The following is a 21252-nucleotide window of genomic DNA, read 5'->3' as shown; positions in this document are numbered from 1 at the left end:
CCAGGATCTCCCTCAGGCTGTGACCTTACACTCATTTGCCCCACCGGATCTTCTCATTTCCTTCTCCTCCACCACTCGAATTTTCAAGTACCTCTGTTTTGCCAGTGAGCTGGTGATTTTTTCTGGAAGTGAATCTCCTCAGCCATTTTCCAGAGATGTTGTACTGCTGCAGCTTTGCCCACCAGCCACCACCCATCCCACCACTGTCTCTTACTGGCTACTGCCCACTAGCATCTCCAGGTTGCAGCTGTGAAGCAGTTTTGCAGGAGCAAGGCCAGTTACAGCCAAAGGGACTGTAGTTTCAGGTTGGCAGTAACCAATTTTGGTGGGAACCTCATGGTGCAACCATGTGTTTGTGCTGTGCTCACCCATCAGCTGCTGAGCAGCTCAGACTGGTGACCTCTGGCTTAGGAGCTGCCAAAAGATGCTGGGGACAAGATCTGGGTGCCCACAGGAGCTGGTTTTAAATGAGGAAAGCTTGGATTTCCCAGTTTCAGACCTTCAAACAGCAAGAAGTAAGATTTTCAACCTTCCAGTCACAGCATTTTATTTCCTCTGTGGAAAGCAAAGTGAAAATAGTAGTGGGTATTTTCTGTTTTCACACACACACACACACACACACACACACACACACACACACACACTCTGCTCACTTCAGGTATTCCTGCTTCAAACTCAAAGCAAATAACCCCATATCTGACCATGAGTGGGGTCATATTCATTACTGGCTTTGTTTCTTTTCACATTATTTAATCAGCTAATTACAAAAATCGTTACCTGGAGGGAAAGGAGTTAAAGTGAATACCAGTTTAGGGCAACCATGGAGCCTGGAGCTTCAGCCAGGCCTGATCCAGGCAGGTGTTTCAGCAACTCCTAACCTTAATCCCAAGAGCAACCTCCCAGGAGCAACCTCCCAGGAGGCAGTGAGGTTCCAACGTGCACCATATCTGCAGCAGCAGTCCGTGTTCAAGTCGGGGCAATGGCTCAGGTTCAGAGCAGCACATTCACACCTGGGGACAGCGCTCGCTGCCAAAGCAGCGCAGCCGATGCTCGGCCCGGAGCACGAGCTCTGCTCTGCTCAGCACATCTCACTGTAAGAACAGAGGGATCTTTTCCACAAGTTTAAACCTTAAAGGCAAGCGTCAACATTTCAGAGCAAAAATAGCACATTCCCTCCCCAAGGGCAGGAGAGAAACCAGCAGAAGACCAGCCCACGCGTTCACCTGCACTTTTGGGGCTGGGGCACAGCTTCTGGGTGTGTTTTGCTAAGGAAGCCCCAGAGATGTCCCAGCTATGGCTCACGGCAGGGTGTGAAATCCAGGCCAGCCCTGTGGCCTTCAGTCCAGGAGAGGGAAGAGACACCAGCACTTCCCAGCAAAGCACAAGTCTCTCTGTGATGCACTGAAGTGAAACCTCCTAAGTTTTATTATGGTGAAACCTCCAGTGGGTCTTCCTTCGAATCTTCATGGTCCTCATTCTCCAGCTGCTCCAGTTTGCTGGATTTCTCATGGACAACCTCCCCAGGAGTCTTCAAAAACCTGAAATACGTTTTTGTGATGACTTTAAGGGCACGTCCAAACCCAGCCCCAAACCGGGCTGTAAATGCCCTCAACGAGGCCGGGTTGGACAGGGCTTGGAGCAACACGGGAGAGTGGAAGGTGTCCCTGCCCGTGGCAGGGGGTGGAATGGGATGAGTTTAAGGTGCCTCCAACCCAAACCATTCCAGGATTCTGTGATCAGCTGAGCTCTGGAGCTCAGAGGGGATTTGCCACCCTCAGGCTTTGCTGAGGATCCCAGGAAGCGCTGAGGTCCCAGCTGGCACAGGACAGAGCCTGGACACAAACTCACTGGGGTATGTGCAGGGGAGGATGTTGCTGGATGAAGCAGCTGCCAACATCTGGAGCTCATCATCTTCCCATGCCCCATCCATGCTGTCCCAGGCAGCTCCTTTCTCTGTTCTTCTTCACCTCACCTGAACAACAGCTTCTGCCCTGGCTCCTTTTTGATGATGTTGAGTTTGTAGTAGTGTCTGAGCGCTCGTGACATCTTCTCATAGGTCATGTTCATCCGGTTCTGGAAGGACAAAAGAATTGTGGGGTGTTGAGCAAAAGCAAGCAACAACACTTGGTTTGGGTCCGTGTGCAGCAGGACCACACATGGGACATTTGAGGTGGCTTGGGGCATTGTGGGTCTGTAGTATGGGTCTCTAACTCAGACTGGCTTCATGGTTTGCTTTCCAGAGGATGAGAAAGTCCCTCTTTAACCACCAGGCTGGCATCTCTCACTAACCCTCCACCCACTGTGTCCCCCTCCCCAGTCCCTGAGCCATCAGCTCTGGGGAACAGGTCATGGAAGGGACATGCAGAAGCCCAGGGATGACAAATTTCGTTCTCAGGGATGACAAATTCGCTCTCAAATGCACTCACCTTGTGGTTGCCCCAGAGCTGGGCAAGCCCGTTTGGGTTGACGACCCGGAAGACCTTGGCGTCCTTGTCCTCCCACCTGATGTAGGGCTCGTAGCGGCGGTCGGACAGGAGCTGGTACACGTATTCCCACAGCAGCCTGCAGTCTGGGCAGGGGGGGATTAATGGCCACAGAGCTCCCACTGTGCTCCAGCGAGGGGGGCTCAGCAGCAGGATTGCACATTTAGCAGTGACAATAAATATGAGAAGAACCCAGAGCTCACGCACAGCACTTCAGTGCGAGATCTCGGAACAATTACAATTTTTCAGGTGGGGAAACTGAGGTGGAAAAGCGTGGAATGAAGGTAAGGGAGACAGATGGGCAGACAGGACAAAGCACCATCTCATTTCCCCAGGGAACAAGGCTATAAATTCATAATTACCTGCAATTTTCCCATCCACTGGGGCCGACAGAGTTGCAGGAAAAGAGCAGATGGCACCTGGCCTGCAGCTACTCTCTGAGCTGTGGTGGGAGAGGTTCAGCGGCTGCGTGTGGCTGTGGAACGGGGGCTGCTCTGCACAGCCCAGCCATGAGGAAACAACTGGGGCAGCCTCAGCACTACGGTCTGTACCTGCAAAAAAACCCCTAATAAACACCCTGTGGCACATTAGGGCAGGTCCCAGACCTTGCAAAGCCCTGAAACAGGAGGGGAGGGACAGCCCAGGGTGGTTCTCAGCCTGGTACCAGCCCAGGCAGAGGAGGAAGCTGCTGAGGAAAGCCTGGGATTTTCCTAAGGCAGGAGCAGCAGAAAGTCCAGGAGGGTTAGAGGAGATGCCAGGTAGGGTAAGGGTCAGATGCAGAAGAAAAACCGGAACAGGAAAATGCCCCAGAGCAGAGGCACCCCCTGGTAAACTGTTGTGGGGAGTTAATGTACTAATTACCTTACACATGAACCAGCAGAAGAGCCCAGGAAAGTGCTGCCAGATCCACTTCCACACACATCCAGCCCCTGACACCAATCCAGCCCCACCCTAACTCCTACCTGGGCCTCCCAAGGGCACCAAGAAGCCTCACTGGCCCCCACGAGCCTCACTTGGGGCCTCTCCCCACCCCACCCACTGATCCAGAAGCTCTGTGTAAGCTCAGCCCCAGCTCCTCAGCCCTTTCCCAGCTATGTTGCAGGACTACTCTCCAGCAGGGCTGTGCCTCTGCCTGGCTGTTGACCCTCCCTGATCCAAATCTCAGCGTGCAGGCAGACTTCTTAGGGAAGACATAGCCTTGCCAGTTTGCCATGGACCCCCTGGTGCTGCCTAGCACTGGTTCTGACCTGCTGCATCCCTACAAACTTCCCAGATGATCTGGACTTGCTGGACCTGGTTGCCTCTCTCCGGTGGTGTGGGATGGTTTCAGCAGGCTGAGCTCCAATCCCAGGTGTGAGCAACCCACTGGGGCTGCAGGCAGGTTCTGCCTGATGGACACGGCCGTTTTCCCGGGATATTTTTCTCCCATCGTACCTTCCTCCGTGCTCCCAGCTTTCCTGAAGGGTGAGTTCAGCAAGGGGCTGCACACCAGAGCTCTTCTCTGAGTCTTAATGAACTGGAGTATTTCATAAAGCACATCCCCTGCAGGGAGGGAAACTCTGCTCAGATGACTTTGGACAATAGTCCCTCTCAGGTAATGTCGCTGAGATTCTGAACTACAGAGTATGGGGTTATTCCCCATCCCAAAGTATTTGTCTTGGGGTGGCTTTATGATGTGTATCCCCAGATGGACCAGAATAAGGAAGAGTTGTCCTCATCTCCAGCACAAAGCCTGGTCTGCTGGGACCCATCGAGCCTCTCTCAGCAGAGCACAGCTCGTGCTGGGATGATGCTCACAAACCCCCTTGCACTGGGTCTAACCTGAGCTCGGAGCTCGGTGTCTGAAGTCATCCTTGGTGAGGATGCACAAGGCTTTGCCGTTCATTTCGAACTTGCTCTCGTCAGTGGGCCGCAGGGAATATTCCTTCTCAGCCCATCGCAGCCAGTGGATCACGTCCTCCTTGCTCCACAGTGAGGGCTGGATTCCTGAAACCAGGAGCAGCCTCTGAAACAACTCTGTCCTCAAAACTGCTGAGTGGCAGGGTGGGGCTTCATCTCCCTCACCAAACTTTCCCTCTATATTGAGCACTCACAGGTCAAAAACACCACAAATAGAAAATGAACCCTGATGATGCTTTGTCCCCCTCGTCAGCAGGGAATGGTCCCTGGGTGGGACATCAAGGCTGCACCCCCCATGTCCCACCCATGGGAACTCCTTTTTGAGCACCACTGACTTGCTTAACCTCTACTCACTCAGCCTCCCTGGAAGCTTGAAGATCTCCCCAGTGCTGACGGGTGAGGGTCTGGCCTGGGATGGGGGTGGTAAGGACACTGCCACCACGGGGCTGGAAGAGCTGATGGCCACTTTGCCCTGGGGAAGAGATCAGATACATCAGTGGGGGAAAACACCCAGCTCTGGTCCTGCCTTTGCTTTGGAGATGCCTCCACTGGCTCCGGTATTTCCTAACTGGCTTCTCATAGCAGTGTGATGTGATGTGCTGTCTGCAGCTCTTCCATACATCTTCCTCACACTTTTCCTTATCCCAGCCCCAGAATGAGTCTCTGGTTGCCCAAGTCAGCATTAGTAGCAAGAGATCCCTCTCTTTCTACAGCTCCTTAGCAGAGGAACCTGCCCTCATTCAGGTTCTGGATGGGGGTCACCCATCCCCACTCCCCATGGCTGCAGAAGAAGATGGAGCCAAGACTGGCAGAGCCTGCAGTGCCTGTGCTGGCTCCCTGTTCCTGCAGCAACCTATTGGATGCTCAAGGTTTTAGGAGAGCACTTCAGTTCTTTAGAGCTGTGAAAATAAAGCTGGCAATAGTGCTTTGACTTTGTCTTAAAAACACCATATGAAGAGAGGTCTCTCACTCTAGCCCCAGTGATCATCTGGGCATAAGTGGAAATGGCCATCCCATGGTTTAAGGAGATGCAAGCTCCTCTTGCTCACCGGCCATGGAGTTCCTGCCTCTCAAGAATTACTTCCCCCTCCCTCCCAGCCAGGGCATGTGAGCCACAAGGGAGCTCAGATCCTGCTTCCAGCTCCATCGAGATCTTGAAATATTACTGGCAGCCAAGCAGATAACGTTTCCCCTTAAAAATACATTAATGTGAATCCCAGCAATTTCTCAGCTTCACTCACTGGAAAATTAACAATTTTGCTGTCAAATGGTATTTTCTGAAGCAGTTACCAACTCTGAGCACTTCAGGCTCAAGCAGGCTTTTGGAAGTGATTTAGAGCAGCCACCCCTCGACTGTGTGTGCGGGCAGAGGAGCTGAGCCCTCTGAAAATCAGGGGTGAGGAGATGGGAGTTGGGCACATCTTAAATGCAAAGCTGAAGCTCCCAAAATCAGGAGACCAGGAGACAGGAGCAATACACTGCATCACTCCAGGGAAAAATGCTTCCCTGGGAGTTACAGCAGGAGGAAGGCAGCAGGCTGCTGAGGGGGGTTCTTCAGCAGAAGCACAAGTTGGTGGTCACTGGCTGTCACTGGGTTGGATTTAGCAAAGCAAGCATGACACTACATGAAGAGAACAGTGAGACTCCAGAATAAACTCTGAGCAGTCTTGGCAGCAACGCAAACTGTCTTTCAGATTCATTCTAAGCAATAAGCTATGGGGAAAATAAAAGTGAAAGAAATTAGCAGTGTATTTTGTCTAGAACTATCTAAAAGTTATTTTAATTTTCTCCCATCAGTGTGACTCTCTTACAAACGAGATTTACAGTAAAACCAGAACAAATATGGTATTTTTCTTGCTCCTAAAGGTTTCTAGGCCGTGAGATACATTCTGAATTTTTATTATGTTATACTGATTTTATGTTCTCGCTTTTATCCCTGCTTAGCTGCTTTCAGACATTTCTGAGACGGCTTTCCTTTGCTTCAGGAGGAAATACTGTCCTTGGGGGTGTTCGAGTGGGAACGTGAGAAAAAGAGGGGTGAAAAGGAAAAGGAACCCCAGATGTATGAGAGCAGCTTTTTGCTCAGAACCAAATGGGGGGAAGAGAGGCCGCCGGCTGTTCTGGGCTTTGTGAAGCCGTTTGGAGGCGGGATAGGGGGTCACCCCCCCGGGCATGAACTTCCAGCCCTAACTGAGGGGAGAAATCCCGGGGGGGAACGGGGAGGAGGGAGGACAAGGGCCCGGCCCGGGGCCGGGCGGCTCCTACCTGCATGGCCGGTGGCCGTGGGCGGCCGCTCCCCGCCCCGGTGCGAGCGGAGCCCGGCGCTGCCGCGGTGTCCGGAGCGCTCAGGTTCCGTCCCCGCGGCCGCTGCGGCGCGATCCTTGCGAGAACCGAAATCGAAACGAGCCGGAGCCCCGGGAGCCGGAGAGCGCCGGGGGCAGCGCCCGGGGCCGGGTCGTTCTCCCCCCGCCCCTCCCGGGCCGTCACCCCGCGGCTCGGCCCGCTCCGCCCGGGAGATCCCGCTCCGCCCGGGACAGCACCGGGAAACCTCCTCAGCCTTGGGGGCTGAGCGCGGTCCCGGGGGCGGGCACGCGGCTGGAGGACGGACGGATCCCGGGACACGCCGGGAGCAGCTCCAGTATCGGGGTTCATCCTTTTCTCCACCGGGCGCCGCCGGGGCAGCGCTGCGGGGCCGGGGGACTCGGGGGGGAAGGCGGGGAAGCTGCGCACCGGTCCCGGAGCACCGGGAGGCGGGCGCACACCTGGAGGGTGCCCACCTGCCCCCGCGCACACCCTGTGATGCGTAGACACACACGGTGCGGGGGTCTGCCGGTGACTGGGAGGGACCGGGAGGCACAGGGATAGACTGGGAGGGGATTGGAGGGGCTTTGAAGGGACTGGGACGGACCAAAAGGACACTTTTCGGAACAAATGGGACACTGGGATGGACTGGGAGTGACTGGAATACACTTGGAGGGCACTGGGATAGACTGGGAGGAGCTGGGAGTGACTGGGATAGACTTGGAGGGGATTGAATGGGATTTGGGAGGGATTGGACAGGACTGGGAAGGACTGTGAGGCACTTTTACGGACAAAAAGGGCACTGGAAGTGGACTGCTAAGGTACTGGGATAGACTGGGAGGCGCTAGGACAGGATTGGATGGGACCGGGAGGGACAAAAAGAGTACTTTTAGGAACAAAAGGGGCACTGGAAGGGCACTGGGAACCACTGGGGGACACTGGGATAGACTGCGATATACGGAGATGGACTAGAAGGAGACAGGGATAGACTTGGGATGGGACTGGGAGGCACTTTTACGGACGAAAGGGGCTGTGGGCACGGACTGGGCGGGCACCAAGCTGGACTGGGCGGGCACCAGGCTGAACTGGGCGGGCACCAAGCTGGACTGGGCGGGCTCCAGGCTGGACTGGGCGGGCACCAGGCTGCACTGGGCGGGCACCAGGCTGGACTGGGCGGGCTCCGCTCCCCCGCGGGCACCCGCCTCCCGCGCCCCGCCCTCTCACGCGCCGTCGGTTTCCATTGGCCAATTGGGGAAGTCAATCACGGAGCGAATCCAATCACGTGGCGTCGTGGGCGCTGGGCGGGGACTCAGCGGCGGGGCCCCGCCCACCGCCCGCCTGAGGGAGCGGCCGCGGCGGGGACGCGGTGAGTGAGGCCTCAAAGGGTGAGGGGGCTGCCTGGGCCCTCCGGGGCTCTGGGGACCTCTTCCCGGTTCTCTCTGAGCTTCTGGGGCTCTTCTCGGCCTTCTCTGTGCTTTGAGGGTGGTTACGGGCCTGGGGGCGCCCGCGGTGCGCTATGTGTCCGGAAAAGGGGGTTGGGTGGGAGGGGCTTTCCCGGCCCAGCGGGCATAGAGGAAGGTGCGGGGCCGAGAGGGGCGTGGGGGTCACAGGAAACCTGGGGGAGGGGGCTGAGGGGCTCGCAGGGGGTCTCAAGGGACTCCGTTGTTGTGAAAGGGCTTTGGAGGAGGCTCGGGGGGTATCTGGGGACATGGAAGAGTGTCAGGGGACATGGATGAGGAGGCCGTGGGGCTGGGGGTGTGTCTGGGAGTCACAGGGGACTCTCTTGTTGTGGATGTGCTTTGGAGGGGTCTGGGGAGCTTTGGGGACAGCACATTGTGTGCACCGACGGGAGGCATCTGTGGCGGTGGGGGTGCTGCCACCTTTTTAGTGTTTCCTTAGAAAGGGGGTCTTTGGGGTGTCTCCTACACTCTGTGTTTGGCAGGGGGCTGAGGCTGTTATCCCTAGGTTAGCACTGCATCCTTGTGTCCCTGACATGTTCACCTTTTCTTGGGCTGTGTGTGAGTCCAGGACTGCCCAGTGTCCTGTGGAGAGGCTGCTGCTGTGCCCACCACCCCCAGAATGGAACCAGCCTCCCCTCGGGGTGCTGGTTGGTCACACACTGCCCTCCTACGCGTGTTCTGGCACTGTAGGCTGGTGCAGTGTTGTTCTTAAGCATGTTTTAGGCTTGAGTTAACCTTCCTTTTCCTCCATCCTTGCTGGCCCCACAGTGCTTTGAAAGGAGCAGGAGTTTCTAAGGGGTTTTCCCCTAAATGGGTGAGTAGGTGAGAAGACCTAAGTGGGTGAGACCTCAGCCCACCTCTGCTCATAGGCACATTTTTGTGTCAGCTGTGATCCTGCCTGTCTCTGTAATGCCATCTCAGTGACCTGAGGCCCTTCAGGGAAGGGATGATAATAACGCAAACAGTCTTGGGTATGAGGTTTAATAAGACCAAGGTGCAGGTGCTGCATCGAGGTCAGGTCAGCCCCTGGTATCAGTCCAGACTGGGGATGAAGAGATAGAGAACAGCCCTGGGAGAAGAACTTGGGGATGAGTTCCTGGACATGCCCTGGTCACATGCGCTGGACCCTGAGCCCTGGGCTGAGCCCCCAGTGTGGGCAGCTGGGGAGGGGGGGATACTCCACCTGCAGAGCTGCCTCCAGCCCTGAGGTCCAGCACAGGAAGGGCATGAAGGTGTCGGAGGAGACCACCAAGATGATCAGAGGGATGGAGCAGCTCTGCTGTGAGGAAAGGCTGAGATTTGGTATTGTTCAGGCTGGAAAAGAGAAGCTTTGGGGTGACCTTATTGTGGCCTTCCAGCAGCTGAATGGAGCCTCCAGAAAGACGGAGAGAAACTGTTCACAGGGTCCTGGAGTGACAGGACAAGGAGGAAGGGCTTCACACTGACAGTAGATTTAGATTGGCTGTTAAGTAAAAATTCTTCCCTGTGAAGGTGGTGGCACAGGTTGCCCAGAGAAGCTGTGGCTGCCCCATCCCTGGAAGTTCTTAAAGACCAGGCTGGATGTGGCTTGGAACAACCTGGAATAGTGGAAGGTGTCTCTGCCCATGGCAGGGGGTGGAACAGGGTAATCTTTAAGGCCTTTTCTCACCCAAACCATTCTGGGATTCTGTAAACCTGGGAGGTTGAGAACCTCTGTAGGGAGAGTGGTTTGAATTGCTTTGCCAGGGTTGCTGCAACCCAGATCCTGTTGTAGCTGTAGATCATGGCTTTAAGGCAGAAAGTTCACCTATGGTCCCTGTGAGAGCCTTATCCTCACCTCAGTCCCAATCCTTCCTGCTGGCATTAGCAGCAATCACAAACAGTTCATCAGAAGGAAGTCATATCTGGGAATCAATGGGAAGGCTGAGCTTTCCCTGTTGTGTCCTTGTTTACCCTGTGCAGGGGCTGTGAAGCTGCACTGCTCACAGTCACCTGGATTTGAGGGTTATAAATACCGTATTGCTCAGTTCACAGCAGTGTTTTCAGTGATCTGAGCATCAAAACAGTGAATTGTTGGGGTCAGGAACTGTGGGTTACTGTGTAGGCAAAGCTGCTTGTCAGAGTTATTATTCTTCAGACTGGACTCCCATGTGCCTTTATTATTATTTATGCTGTTTAGGGAAGCAGTCACCTTTTACTAAAATAAATGCCCTGTTTATAACGTAACTCTGTATTTACATCACTAACAAATGCTCTTCTGCAAAGCAGCCTGTACAACAATTGTCTTTATTTTCCATAATAACATCTGTGTTCTGATCTTACAGCTGAAATGCAGCAGTTTATGTAGACCAACCTGCACAGAAGACTGTGTCTAGACTAATTTCAGCTTATCTTAAAGCAATTAAGGACAGGTTAAAGTAAGTTCTGCTATCATGGAAGTAGGCATGTGCTGATTTATTGGTGTTTGATTCAAGACAGACAAATTTGCAGCACGTGGAATGCTTTTTGATACCTTTTGATGCTGGCTTCTGCTGCCAGAATTAAAGGGGATGAGTTTTGTGTTTGATTTGGGCTTGAAAGGAATGATCTTTCTGGTAGTAGTTCATTACATCATTTTATTTTTGAAAGCTTTCTGTTTTGTAGTTATTCTCTAAAAATGAGTGGAGTTCAGTGAGCTCAGTCAAGCTGCAGGGGCAGCTGGAAGAAGTTGTAGTTGAAAGAACCAAACTGGTTATTTCTATCCTTCTTAACAGTAGTGAGAACCAAGTAGCAAAGTCATTTGAGCTGTTTGATGTACATTGCATGTACCTACAGGCAGAGAAAACCCCATATTCAGTTTCTTTGGGTTGTTGATTTTCTGGAAAGGTTTTGAGACAGTTCTTGGAGTGGCAGATAAGACAGTAATTCCAGAAGCCTCATCACCGGTTGTGCTAACAGAAATGTATCACCTAAGATCCATCTAGGGTTGTTGGATGTGTCCAGTATAAAAGCACTCAAAGTTACACTTTGTTTTCCTGTGCTCCAGAGATGGCCTTACCCGAGCTCTGCACACCAGTAATCTGTATTTGCATCCCCAAAGTATTTTTAACCATCAGACTTGAGAAACCCTCTTACTTCAGCTGATTTGATCATAAATCTGATATTACCTCAGTCTCTTTGAAGTACCTTCGTGTTTTGGCATGTTCAGTCCTGCCTTCTGAGAATCCAAGAGGTTTCATAACCACTTGCTTGGAGTTTTCTGTTCAGGATATTGTAACATTTTTTTGTGTGGTGACTCAGTCTGTCTTTACAGGTCATGAGAAGTAAGAATCAACATCTCATTTTCTTGGTTGATGCTTTCAGCCCCAAGTTTGGGCCATGTGTTTGTCACTCGACCTCATCTTGAACTCATTCCATGTGCCCGTGACAGGCAGCCAAGTGTTCAGTTCACTGAGTAGCAGTGCAGTCAGGAGAATTGAAGTATAATATTGTTTAAAAGTCTTGCTATTTTTACCTGAAAACCCATAAGTAGAAAATTCGGGTGTAGAGAAAAGTAAATAACATTTCACCCTTTGTAATGAATTTGCCATAAGGCTCCAGTGCTGTAGTTAACAACACCTTCGTCCCCCTTTGCCAGAAGCTGTGATTGCAAAGGGACATTGGCCCAGCAGTGGGACTGGATTAATAATTGCATCACAAGAGTTGCAGAGTCTGTTAGGAAAGTCACTGCATGATGAGAGGCCAGCTCAGCAGCCAAATAACTGGGGAAAGGAGCCTTGCAGCGCTCCCTGAAATAGCACCTGTGTGCTCTCTGTTTGGTGCCTGTGCTTGCCAAAGCCACTGTCAGGAACTCTTCCTCCTTCTAGAAAGTCAAATCCTGCTTAATGAATGCAAAGTGAGTCTCCCTAAAGCTTTCACCTTGGGATGGACTCTGGAACTGCTGTGTTCTGCTTGGAGATCCCAGAGGAGTGTGTGGATAATGAGCTCTTTCTTTAGAAGAAAAATGCTGAGTTGGTGCCTGCTGATAAAGGTCACTTGAGCTGTCTAAAGGATCTCCTGATTTTTAAGTGAGTTCCTTAATAAAAAGTGAACTTAGCCAGAGGATCATTACTGGCTAATTTAACCCACATCCAGACAAGCAACGTAACACCTTTTGTGTGGGTGAAAATGTAAAAGGGTGGGGAGCCATCAGCTTTTTTTTTCTTCACTTTATTCATAAATAGCATAACCAGAGCTAACATAAAGTTTAGAAATTACCAATTTGCTAACATTAACGTTTTTATAGAAACAATGTGATTGTAATATCTGGTTTTTGGGGAGACCTGGCCAGGCTGCTGATGAAAGCCACTCTGATTTCAGGTTTCTGGTCCCAATGTCCCCTCTGATTCCAACATGACAGTCGGGTAGCACTGCTGGACCATCTTTGCCAAGGTTGGTACAATTTTGGGTCTCTGGCTTTTGGATGGCTTTGCCATGTGAATTGTTTGCTGAACAGCCTCCCTGTTCTGTTCTGAGCCATGACAGTACAGAGAAGCAGGGACTTGTAATCCAGGTAATGGGAGGTGGATGTGTTTTGGGAGTGGTACAGGGCAATAATTACAGGTGCTGAAGTAGCCGAAGTCCTGGGACCTGCCTTGCCTGTGTTGTTCCATCAGTTTTCACAACCATTTCTCCTCCTGTGTCTTGTTCCAGTTCTAATTTGCAGTCACAATGTGTCCTCCAGCCTCAGCAGAGACTTTACACAGACCCCTGGGGGCTTTGGATCCACTTTTTGGAGTACAAAAGAGGACTAAGGACTTTTGAAGGGCAGCTGGTCCATAAGCATAGGCCTGAAATTGAGAAGGAAAATCAATGTCTGTTAGACTTGGAAGCAGCACTGAACATGGGCTGCAGTTGCTGAAGCTCAACATTCAGTAATTTCTTCTGCAATTTGCAATTGTTTTTTTCTTCTTGCCCTCAGAACAACCTCAAATGTGTTATGTGCAGCTATTAAAAGTGGTGTTAATCCATGGATTGCTCCTGGGAGCACGAATGTTCACTCATTGGTTTTGCTACTGAACACACAAATATAGAAATACCCTTGTGAACTATAAAATGTAACAAGTCATATATACCGCTCTGTCAGAGTGACTCGAGAATTACTCAGCTATTTACTGTGAGAATAAAAAGCTGCCTGGGATTCAATACAGAAGTAGCCAAAAGGAGCAATAAAGAAGGGGTGATGGAAATGGACTAAAGATAGAGAAATGAAAGCACAGCTCTGTGTCAGGTCTGCCTCTGCAATTTGTGGACAAATAGTCTAGATTAGAGTTTATTAGTCAGTCATGCTTTCAGTGGCAACAGCGTGTGTTCCGAGAACTGGGAAATGAATGCAGTTCCCGACCAGCTCCCATAAAACAGTGTGACATCCCTGACCTGTGTGGGGTGTCAGAGTTTAGTCCATTGAATCAGGAAGTTTTCAGAAGGAAGCAGAGCTTGGCAGCCATAAAAACAGGAGAACTGAACCTTGTGACAGCAATGAGAAGTGGTGTGTAACAGTTAATGATTGCTGCTGCCACATGGCTTGTATGCAAAGTTTTGGCAACATAGCTTTGCAAAACAGATGAGGCAGATGTAAATAACAAGGCCATGTTTGATAAAAGAGGGGTTTTCAATAAATGTAATTCCTGATCTAGAAGGCATAGCTGAGTCCCTTGGAGCCCAACCCTGTGGCTCGCTGTGCTGGGACAGCAGCTGGTCACCTGAAATGAATCTGTGAGTCCACATGATGCCATTGGATGTCCTGTAAACTGCCAGGATTAAGCATCTGCCCCAGTTTGAGCGATTTGCTCAGTTTAATAATCATTGACATTATTTTTCTCTAAGTGGTGCCTGTTTTATAACTGAATTACTGCAGTTCTCAGGTTATTCTGGTAACTCAGATAAATTGGAGTGAGAGGTCCACAAAAGATGTGAGCAGGGAAAAGGCAGGAAGGGAGAAACTGATGGCAGCAGCAGCAGAGTTTCTGATGGACTGGAGATGAGCGGGGTGGACTTTCCAAGTCCCTCAGTTCATGTGCTCAGTATCATCTGCTAATTCAACATAACTGGAGCAAACAACGGAGAAAAACAGAGTAAGGAAGCTTTAACCTCTGTGAAAGTGAGCTCATCTCTTCTTCCTCTGGACCAGTGGATTAAAAAGCGTGGTGTTACATAATCTCTACCCACAGAAAAGCTTCCGTCTGTCTGGAATGTTATCTGCTGTGGCAGTTGGTGGTTATGAATGAGTTCCCTAATCCATTGACGGAAATGTTCCGGCAGGCACTTGCAGACTTCCCTGTAGTCTAATGCTTGTTGAGAAGTCCTTGGTCAGGTGTCAGAGGCTGACTTTACTGCCTGTGTTGGGAAAGGAGTCCAGCTAAGGAATAGAAAAGAAATAGAGATTATTAAAATTTCAGGTTTTGATTTGCTGTTAAAATTTGATTTCTTAAATCCATGGAGTTTCTCTCTTATATATGAGCACAACCTGGCCTTTTTCTATAGGATCTAATTTTTCTTTTGCCCTTCAGACTGACCAAGTAACAAATATGAAAAATCATAAGATTATTCAGTCATGCGCAAATCAGGTGATTCAGGTATATTTGAGAAGTGATTCAGCTTTAATGTAAAGCACCTAAAGACCACAAGGTTTTGCCCATATCCAGGCTTTGCTGAGGTCCATCCTAAGCATGTGTAAATTAGCTGATGTTTGAGTCACTTGAGACTAGGCAGGTTTTAGCTTTTACTCTAAATGCTGCTGATCCCTGGACTCAGCTGTGCTGCACAGCGATTTCAGACCTCCCTTTGAGTGCGGTCGAAGCCATCGATTTGGATGCTGCACTAATGGGGAACAATATTGATCATGAGCACTTCTTGGGCACATGGGAGAGGAGCTTTCTCATTCCCAGCATTCCCTCCTGTTTCACATCCAGTAATGGGGCTGGAGCGTGTCTGCTCCTGTCCCACCTCAGGCTCAGGGTGAGGCCATGGTCAGACGTGCTGGGTGGGGTGGGAAGGGTGCTGTGGGAAGGGTGCTGTGACTGCTCTGTCACTGCTCCCAGTGTTCTGGGGATGGAAGTCCCCTTGCAGGGCTGAACAAGGTGGCTCTCAGAAAGACCAAAATGATGTATTTGATGCAAGGAGCTGTGTTCACGTGCAGCTTTGCTGTCAGGCCCAAGGAGAGTGATAAACAGCTGGGTTAGAGAAGGTCAGCTGGGAATGCACTGCACAAGATACTGAAGTGAAACCAGTCTAATGATTTCTGTTACCTTGTGCTAGCCAAGCAAGGGGGAAACTGGGTTTGTTTATTGATAAAGCTGTGGAGAGTTTTGTGCATTAGGGCTATGCTATATTTAAGTGGTGTCCTGTCTGTCAGATGTCCCTATTACAAAATGTTCTTTGCAAAGATCATGGGCCTCTCCTTTTAAAAGCTGGTTTTGAAAATCAATTGTTTTCAGAAAATTGGTTAATATGCCATGGCTGTGGCACCTCTGTGTGTCTTCACTTTGTGCTGTTAAGTCATTCCAAGAGCATTTTAAAGGTGTTATAAACAGCTATGGGAAATGCCACTTCACCACTTGAAGAGTAGAATTATTGCATTTCTGAGAGATGAAGCAATTCTTAATGCAGAAAATAGAGTGTTCTCCAGCCTCTCACCCTGTGTGCTGCAGACACTAAGTGCTATCTTTAATTAGAAGGCTGTCACAGCTGAAGTAAAAATAACAACTCAAAACAAAACCTCCTGTGAACTGGATTGAGAGCCATGAGCCTTAAAGGCTTTACTTCTTCCTGGAGCAGCTGGAGCCCTGACAAGGAGCATTCCAGCCCCTTGTGCTGCCCAGGCCGTGCCTGGCACACCGGACTGGAGGAAACATTCCCCTGCTGGGGCGGGGCCTGCTGGGACTTGTGCTCATGGCAGACGTGCTCTAGGTTTAGCAGCAAGAGGTGATGTCTTGTGTCTTCAGCCAGACTGACAAAAGCCACCTCATTTCATGCAATCCACATTAAGAGCTCTGAAATGTCACGGTGTGGTCACATCTGCTCAGGACTGAGTTGAAATCATCAGGAGCTGCTTTTGGACATTTATAGACCCTTTAATTAGCAGACTCTATAGGAAAACCTATCTTCTTGTTAAGGATTTATTAAAATCATGCATAAGCTCTACTGCTGGAATATGCTAATTTATTTGAGAATCTCTTGGATTATTCAGAAGGAGAGTGAATATTCCTCACAAGGAGAGGCTTTGAAGACCATTTCCTTGAAATAAATAATTGTTTTAAAGTCCTGGCATTTCTTTTGCATGTTATCTTTGAGATAGACAAGAAACCAGCTACAGTTTTGGCTAGAATATTGTTGAGTTCTTGCTTGTCAAGGTAAAAACAAGCTGGAGGGGCCTGTTCTGAAATACACTTCAATTTTAGAACTTACCCTTTCAAGAGTGACCTTATCCATGGCCCAGATGGGCACCTTGCCTCAGCACAAACACCTCATTATGTGTGTTGAAATAGGCATCTTCTCTGCTTTTTCAATTTTGTATATTTTTTTTGTGGTATTTTCCCATTTTTACTCCCACAAAATATGGCTCCAGTTCCTGGCTAATTTTGCTGTAACACAGCACTAGCCAAATATTTTTGTGGAAGAATTATTAGTCATAGAAGAATGTAATGGAATATTCTTAGAAAGTGTTATAACTATGCTTGACATGTAAAATATTTATCCAGGCATGTAAACAAAGCAAGAGGTGTCTTGCCAGTGGTTGGTTTGAAATCATGGAGTTTTTCAGTTCTTGAAAATAAGGTATCAGGTTCTCTGCTGACATGAATTGCCAGTGCTAATGGTTGGCCTCACCTCGATGAAATTGTAGCCCCTGCTCTTGCCTCCCTCAAAATAAATCAGGAGGTGTTTTCCAAAGAGCTGTAATTGTGCTAAATAAAACTGCCGTGTTTATTTTGGTTTCGGATTACTCAGTATTGCTTGCAGTTACTAATGCAGCTGCACTGTGAAAGGAGCCTTATGTTTGTTTTGCTTTTTCTTATTGTCTGTATCTTAATTCTCTTAATGAGAATTAAACCATGCGTCTGATTCGGAGAACTCTGTTGTTTCTAAGGACAACACTGATAATGTTCCCTTAGGCACTCAGGCACAAAGGAGCATCTCTGCCCTTCCACAGGAAAATTCAGCTGTGGCTTTATCTGAACAGGCTTCCAGCAGCTGTTGTGGTGAGATAGGGCAGTGCCCCGTGGGGATGGCAGATAGCGCCCCTGGCAAGGACCCCATGCCAGCCTGAATCATCCCAGACTTTGGGAAAGATCCCCAGTGCTGGGTGAGGACACCTGAGCTTTGCCAAGCCTGGTTCTGCCCTTGCACACTGGACACAAACTGCTGCTGGACCTGGAGTCTGAACCTCTCTCTCAACGTGGCAGTATTTCCTTGCAGATTTAATCGCATTCCATTGCAGCCTCCCTGGGTTTGTTTCTTGGGTTTGGTTTGAGTTTTTTCATTGTTATTATTTTGAAAGCTCCTGTAACTGCATTCAGCTTTCAAAAACGTGCCATCTATTGTTAGTTTTCCGAGCTGCTGCCGTGCAATTGGTTAGAAATGAATGGCAGTTGGAGTTGTAGGGCAGAGTTGTAGCAGATGAGCTGGGAATGAGTGAGCTGTTACTTGTTGGGATCCCTTCCAGAGAGGGAAGGTGGAGTTTTGAGCTGCTCGCAGCCTTTCTAAAATAAGAGTCAGAACCAAGTAGGTGCTTTTTGCCGTGGGTGAAATGTCAGATAACTTTTTGTAGTGAACTAAAAGCTCTGTAAATGAGGAGAGGAGTTTTGGTTTAGGCTGGATATTGTCTCTGCTGAATTTTTAATTTTTAATTAAATTAATTAAAACTTGTGTATTTCAAAACACACTGATAATACACCAATGCTCATCTCGAGAGATCCACAGTGGACAGTTGCTGTGGTAAACACACAGAGGGTAATTATAAAAGCTAATTCATAAATTATACATATACAAATCATATAAATTATATTAAAAAATATATAAATCTGTTCTTTGTCCTGATGATGTCCACCAGCCTCACCTGGTGTGGGACATCACCTCCTGGTGATTAGAGGCTCTTGATGTTCACATTCCCCCAGCCTTTTTACCAGCCACAGGTGCTTTATTGTACCTGTATGTAGACAGGTGAGATAATTGGGCATTAAAAAAAAATAAAATCTTGCCCCCAAACTAAAAGTAATAACAAGTTTTTGCATACAAAAGTTAGTAAATTAGTGACAACTTGGATTTTTTTTTTTTGTGTTGTATTGCTTGGTTTGTTTTTAATCAAGAGCCCTCTAAAGGCATCTTTCGTTCACACTTTCAGACTTGTCAGGAAAATGTGCTTTATCACTGGCGTGAGTCAGGAGAAAAATAGTTTCCTGCTTGTTTAGACTCTATTTGCATTAAAAATCATATATAATTGATAATACGTGATATATTTAATTCTGCTGTTTTGTGAAAATGTGTTCAGAGAAGTCTCTGAGCAATCCAGCTGTATCTTAGGGGAAAGTGGTAAGAAATAGAATAAATTGATTTAATATTTGGGCTGACAGAGGGTAACATCTCCAGATTCCATAAACATGTAATGCCTTGGCCATGGCACCTGAGCACGGAAGGAAAGTGGTCGTTCTTATTTGGGTTCTTTAGCAATGCATTGATGTGTCAAAATAACTCATTGTATCCTCAGTTACTGTAAATTTGTTCGGGCCCAAGTCCTAGGACTCCTGGGCTTGGGAATCCATGTGCACGTATTTATGTACATAACCAAAAATTCTGGTGGCTAATTGCTCTTCCTGTCTAAGGGATGTGTGGCAGCAGGTGTTTTACCAAATGGCCTCAAGGGTTTAATAAAACTGAGCCTTTTCTACCGCACAATTCCTGCAAAAACTGCCTGAATAAGGAATCTGGAGAGAGAGAGAGAGAGAGATTCGGGAGGCTTTTACTGAAAAGAGGAGACTTTAAGCTGTTACCGCACAGATTATATTCAAACTTTCCATGAATCAGCTGGAGGGACTTTTAACCTGAAATATTTACATGAATCAGCCGCCCGGGTTTTGGGGGAGTGACCATCGCTGCTCAAAGAGTTTAAACCCGAAGCTTTGCTGTGCTTTGGTGCTTCCCTCTGCTCCAGCAGGATTTCGGGATCGTGGTGCAGGGAGCACTGAGCACGGATGAGCCGGCAGTAAGTGAGGGGCGCTTGGCACAGGGTTTGCTCCAGAGGTACACCAGGAAATGTGGGTGATCAGTTCAGCTCAGAAGTTCTGGTGGTTGCAAGTGGATCAGATTCTGTGGCAGAACTCCCTCAGAAATACTCTTGTCCTTATGCTGTTTTCTGCATTTATAATTGAAAAACTGGACTTCTCAGAATATAAACGCAGGAATTGAAATCGTGGGAATTTGGAACCAAGTTTGGTTTAACTGCCTAAGAGCAAAAGTTGAGAAATAAAAGCTTTTTTAAATCCAAAGGGATAAGACAGCTCTTGCTTTTATGCTTTGCTGAAGTGTGTGGGATTTTCTGAAAGCTTTATAAGTACTTTTCCAGAAAATGGTAGAACAGAGAACACAGCCAAACTTTGTTGTCTGCAGCACTTACTCCTGTTGCAGGCTTTCACGTAACTGTTTGTAGCTTCATTTAACACAGGTGAAGAGAAGGTGTAACTCATAGGTGTCACCTGCCTTAAAACTTTATTTAGCTCAGTGTTGTCTATTTTAGCAAGGAACATTGCTTTTTCCTGTCTCTAGAGAAAAATATCTTGCTTATATTTGCAACAGCTCATCTTTCGCCAGAACTTTTTTTTCCCTTTTCCCTGATCAGATCTGCCCACTCTGACCTTCTGCCAAGGAAGGAGGTGTGTATTCTGTATGGGCATAGCCAGCTTTATTTAAATTGCTGAATTTAATCAGATAGCACTGGCAAAGCTGCCATTGCCACAGTGGTAAGAAGCTCTTTATGAGGATCAAATATACTTTTTCAGATTACTGTCTTTATTCCAGTATTGTGAGGAAATACCCTTTATAGTTAGCTTGGTTTTGCTCTTTAACATGAATATCCTGGGTCTCAGAGGGAGGGGAATAAAAAAGCAGTAACTTGTTGCCTTGGTGAGGAATTCTGTTCCCTTGGTGGGACATTGCTGGATGCACTTCATCTGTCCTGTTGATGAGGCTGCCGCGGTGTGACCTTCCTATTTCGGGGGAAAGTCTGTAATGGGTTACATCCAGTTAATAAATCTCCATTATTTTTCTGCAGGTATCAGTCTTGGTGATTGTAAATTGGCAAAAGAAAAGATGCTGTGAGTGTGGGGCACTGATGAGGGGTCAGGTCAGTGCATAAACTGAGCACTGGTGGTGACAGAAGGACCTGGTGAACCCTGGGTCTTAAATCAAGGTGTGCAAGTGCAGTGTTAAACCCTTAAACTCATATTGCCAACTGGAGTTTTGAATTGCATTTGTAGAAACAGTGGATTTTTGTTGAGCCTCGAGTAAATGACTAAGTCAGTAAACTTTGCTAACAGTGCAGCACTATGCACAGAATGGGAGAAACAATCAACCATTTCATCAGCCTCCTTGCTGTCTCTTGCCAGCATTCTCAGGCTGTCCTGCATTGCATCAGACCTGCTGGACATTATTTTCCATCTATCATTTGATGCCAGATGGAAAATGAATCCTCTGTATATTGATAGTGTTATTTCATAACAAGGGAAAAGCTTTTTGTCATGTGCCTGTGCTGGTTCAACCTATAAATCAGCTTTTATTGTCTGCTTGTGTTTGTGTTGGGAAAAAGAAATGAGGATCAGTAGGAGGTTTGTGAAAAGCATGTAAAGGCTGCAGTTAATGTTTTTCTCTCTGGTGCAGTCCGGGTGAATGCACTTCCATGTTGTTCTCCAGTGTTCCAGGTGTATCCACAGGTGCCAGGGAGTGGCAACCCCACACCTGCCAAGTCTCGCCTTGCCCTGAGCATCTCTGTTGGTTCAGGTGCACAGGGCAGTGCCTGGGGCTCAGCCTGGAAATGCCGATTTCCCTGGTTGTGAGGGACCTGTGGAGCCAGGCTGGGAGAGTTGGGGATGTCCAACCTGGACAGGAGAAGGCTCCAGGGAGAC

General features: G+C 48.6%; 2 protein-coding genes across 9 annotated transcripts in view; one reads left to right on the top strand and one right to left on the bottom strand.

Annotated features, from left to right (window-relative positions):
• Nucleotides 1–516: 516 nt before the first annotated feature.
• Nucleotides 517–7061, bottom strand: ETV7 (ETS variant transcription factor 7). Of its 2 annotated transcripts, XM_019288813.3 has the most exons (8): nt 6648–7061; nt 4737–4854; nt 4305–4469; nt 3918–4025; nt 2846–3034; nt 2427–2569; nt 1973–2073; nt 517–1538 (listed from the first exon to the last, which is right to left on the bottom strand). In XM_019288813.3, the coding sequence occupies exons 1-8, from the start codon at nt 7032–7034 to the stop codon at nt 1427–1429; spliced, it is 1323 nt and encodes a 440-aa protein (XP_019144358.2). In that variant the 5' UTR covers nt 7035–7061; the 3' UTR covers nt 517–1426. The 2 variants fall into 2 exon arrangements, with proteins under 2 accessions (XP_019144358.2, XP_039421464.1); XM_039565530.1 differs by lacking the exon at nt 4737–4854.
• A 602-nt stretch (nt 7062–7663) lies between these two features.
• The window catches only part of KCTD20 (potassium channel tetramerization domain containing 20), a 30277-nt gene continuing 16688 nt past the window's right edge, over nt 7664–21252 (top strand). For 2 of the 7 annotated variants that reach the window (XM_039565311.1, XM_039565313.1), the window contains exons 1-2: nt 7970–8049; nt 12461–12532. Coding sequence is in view for 2 of the 7 variants with exons in the window: in XM_039565309.1 (XP_039421243.1) it covers nt 7679–8049 (371 nt within the window). In the remaining 5 variants the exon portion in view is untranslated. Of the gene's footprint in view, nt 8050–10446; nt 10540–12460; nt 12533–19244; nt 19338–21252 lie in introns of those variants that run through there. The other 5 variants (XM_010404457.4, XM_010404458.4, XM_039565309.1 and 2 more) reach the window with 4 other exon arrangements.

The sequence above is a fragment of the Corvus cornix genome, chromosome 26 (genome assembly GCF_000738735.6).
Source record: "Corvus cornix cornix isolate S_Up_H32 chromosome 26, ASM73873v5, whole genome shotgun sequence".
Taxonomy (NCBI): domain Eukaryota; kingdom Metazoa; phylum Chordata; class Aves; order Passeriformes; family Corvidae; genus Corvus; species Corvus cornix.
The sequence above is the reverse complement of the archived record's forward strand: the minus strand, read 5'-3'. Positions and strand labels throughout refer to the sequence as shown.

Bases quoted from the DNA above. Each gene is read 5' to 3' on its own strand.
- ETV7 (XM_019288813.3), bottom strand. From the start codon at position 7,034: ATGAACCCCGATACTGGAGCTGCTCCCGGCGTGTCCCGGGATCCGTCC. The intron at 4,470-4,736 runs GTGAGTAGAGGT...TCCTGGTTTCAG, and splicing joins CAAGCTTCCAGGGAGGCTGA to GAATCCAGCCCTCACTGTGG. The intron at 4,026-4,304 runs GTTAGACCCAGT...CCCTCCCTGCAG, and splicing joins ACACCGAGCTCCGAGCTCAG to GGGATGTGCTTTATGAAATA.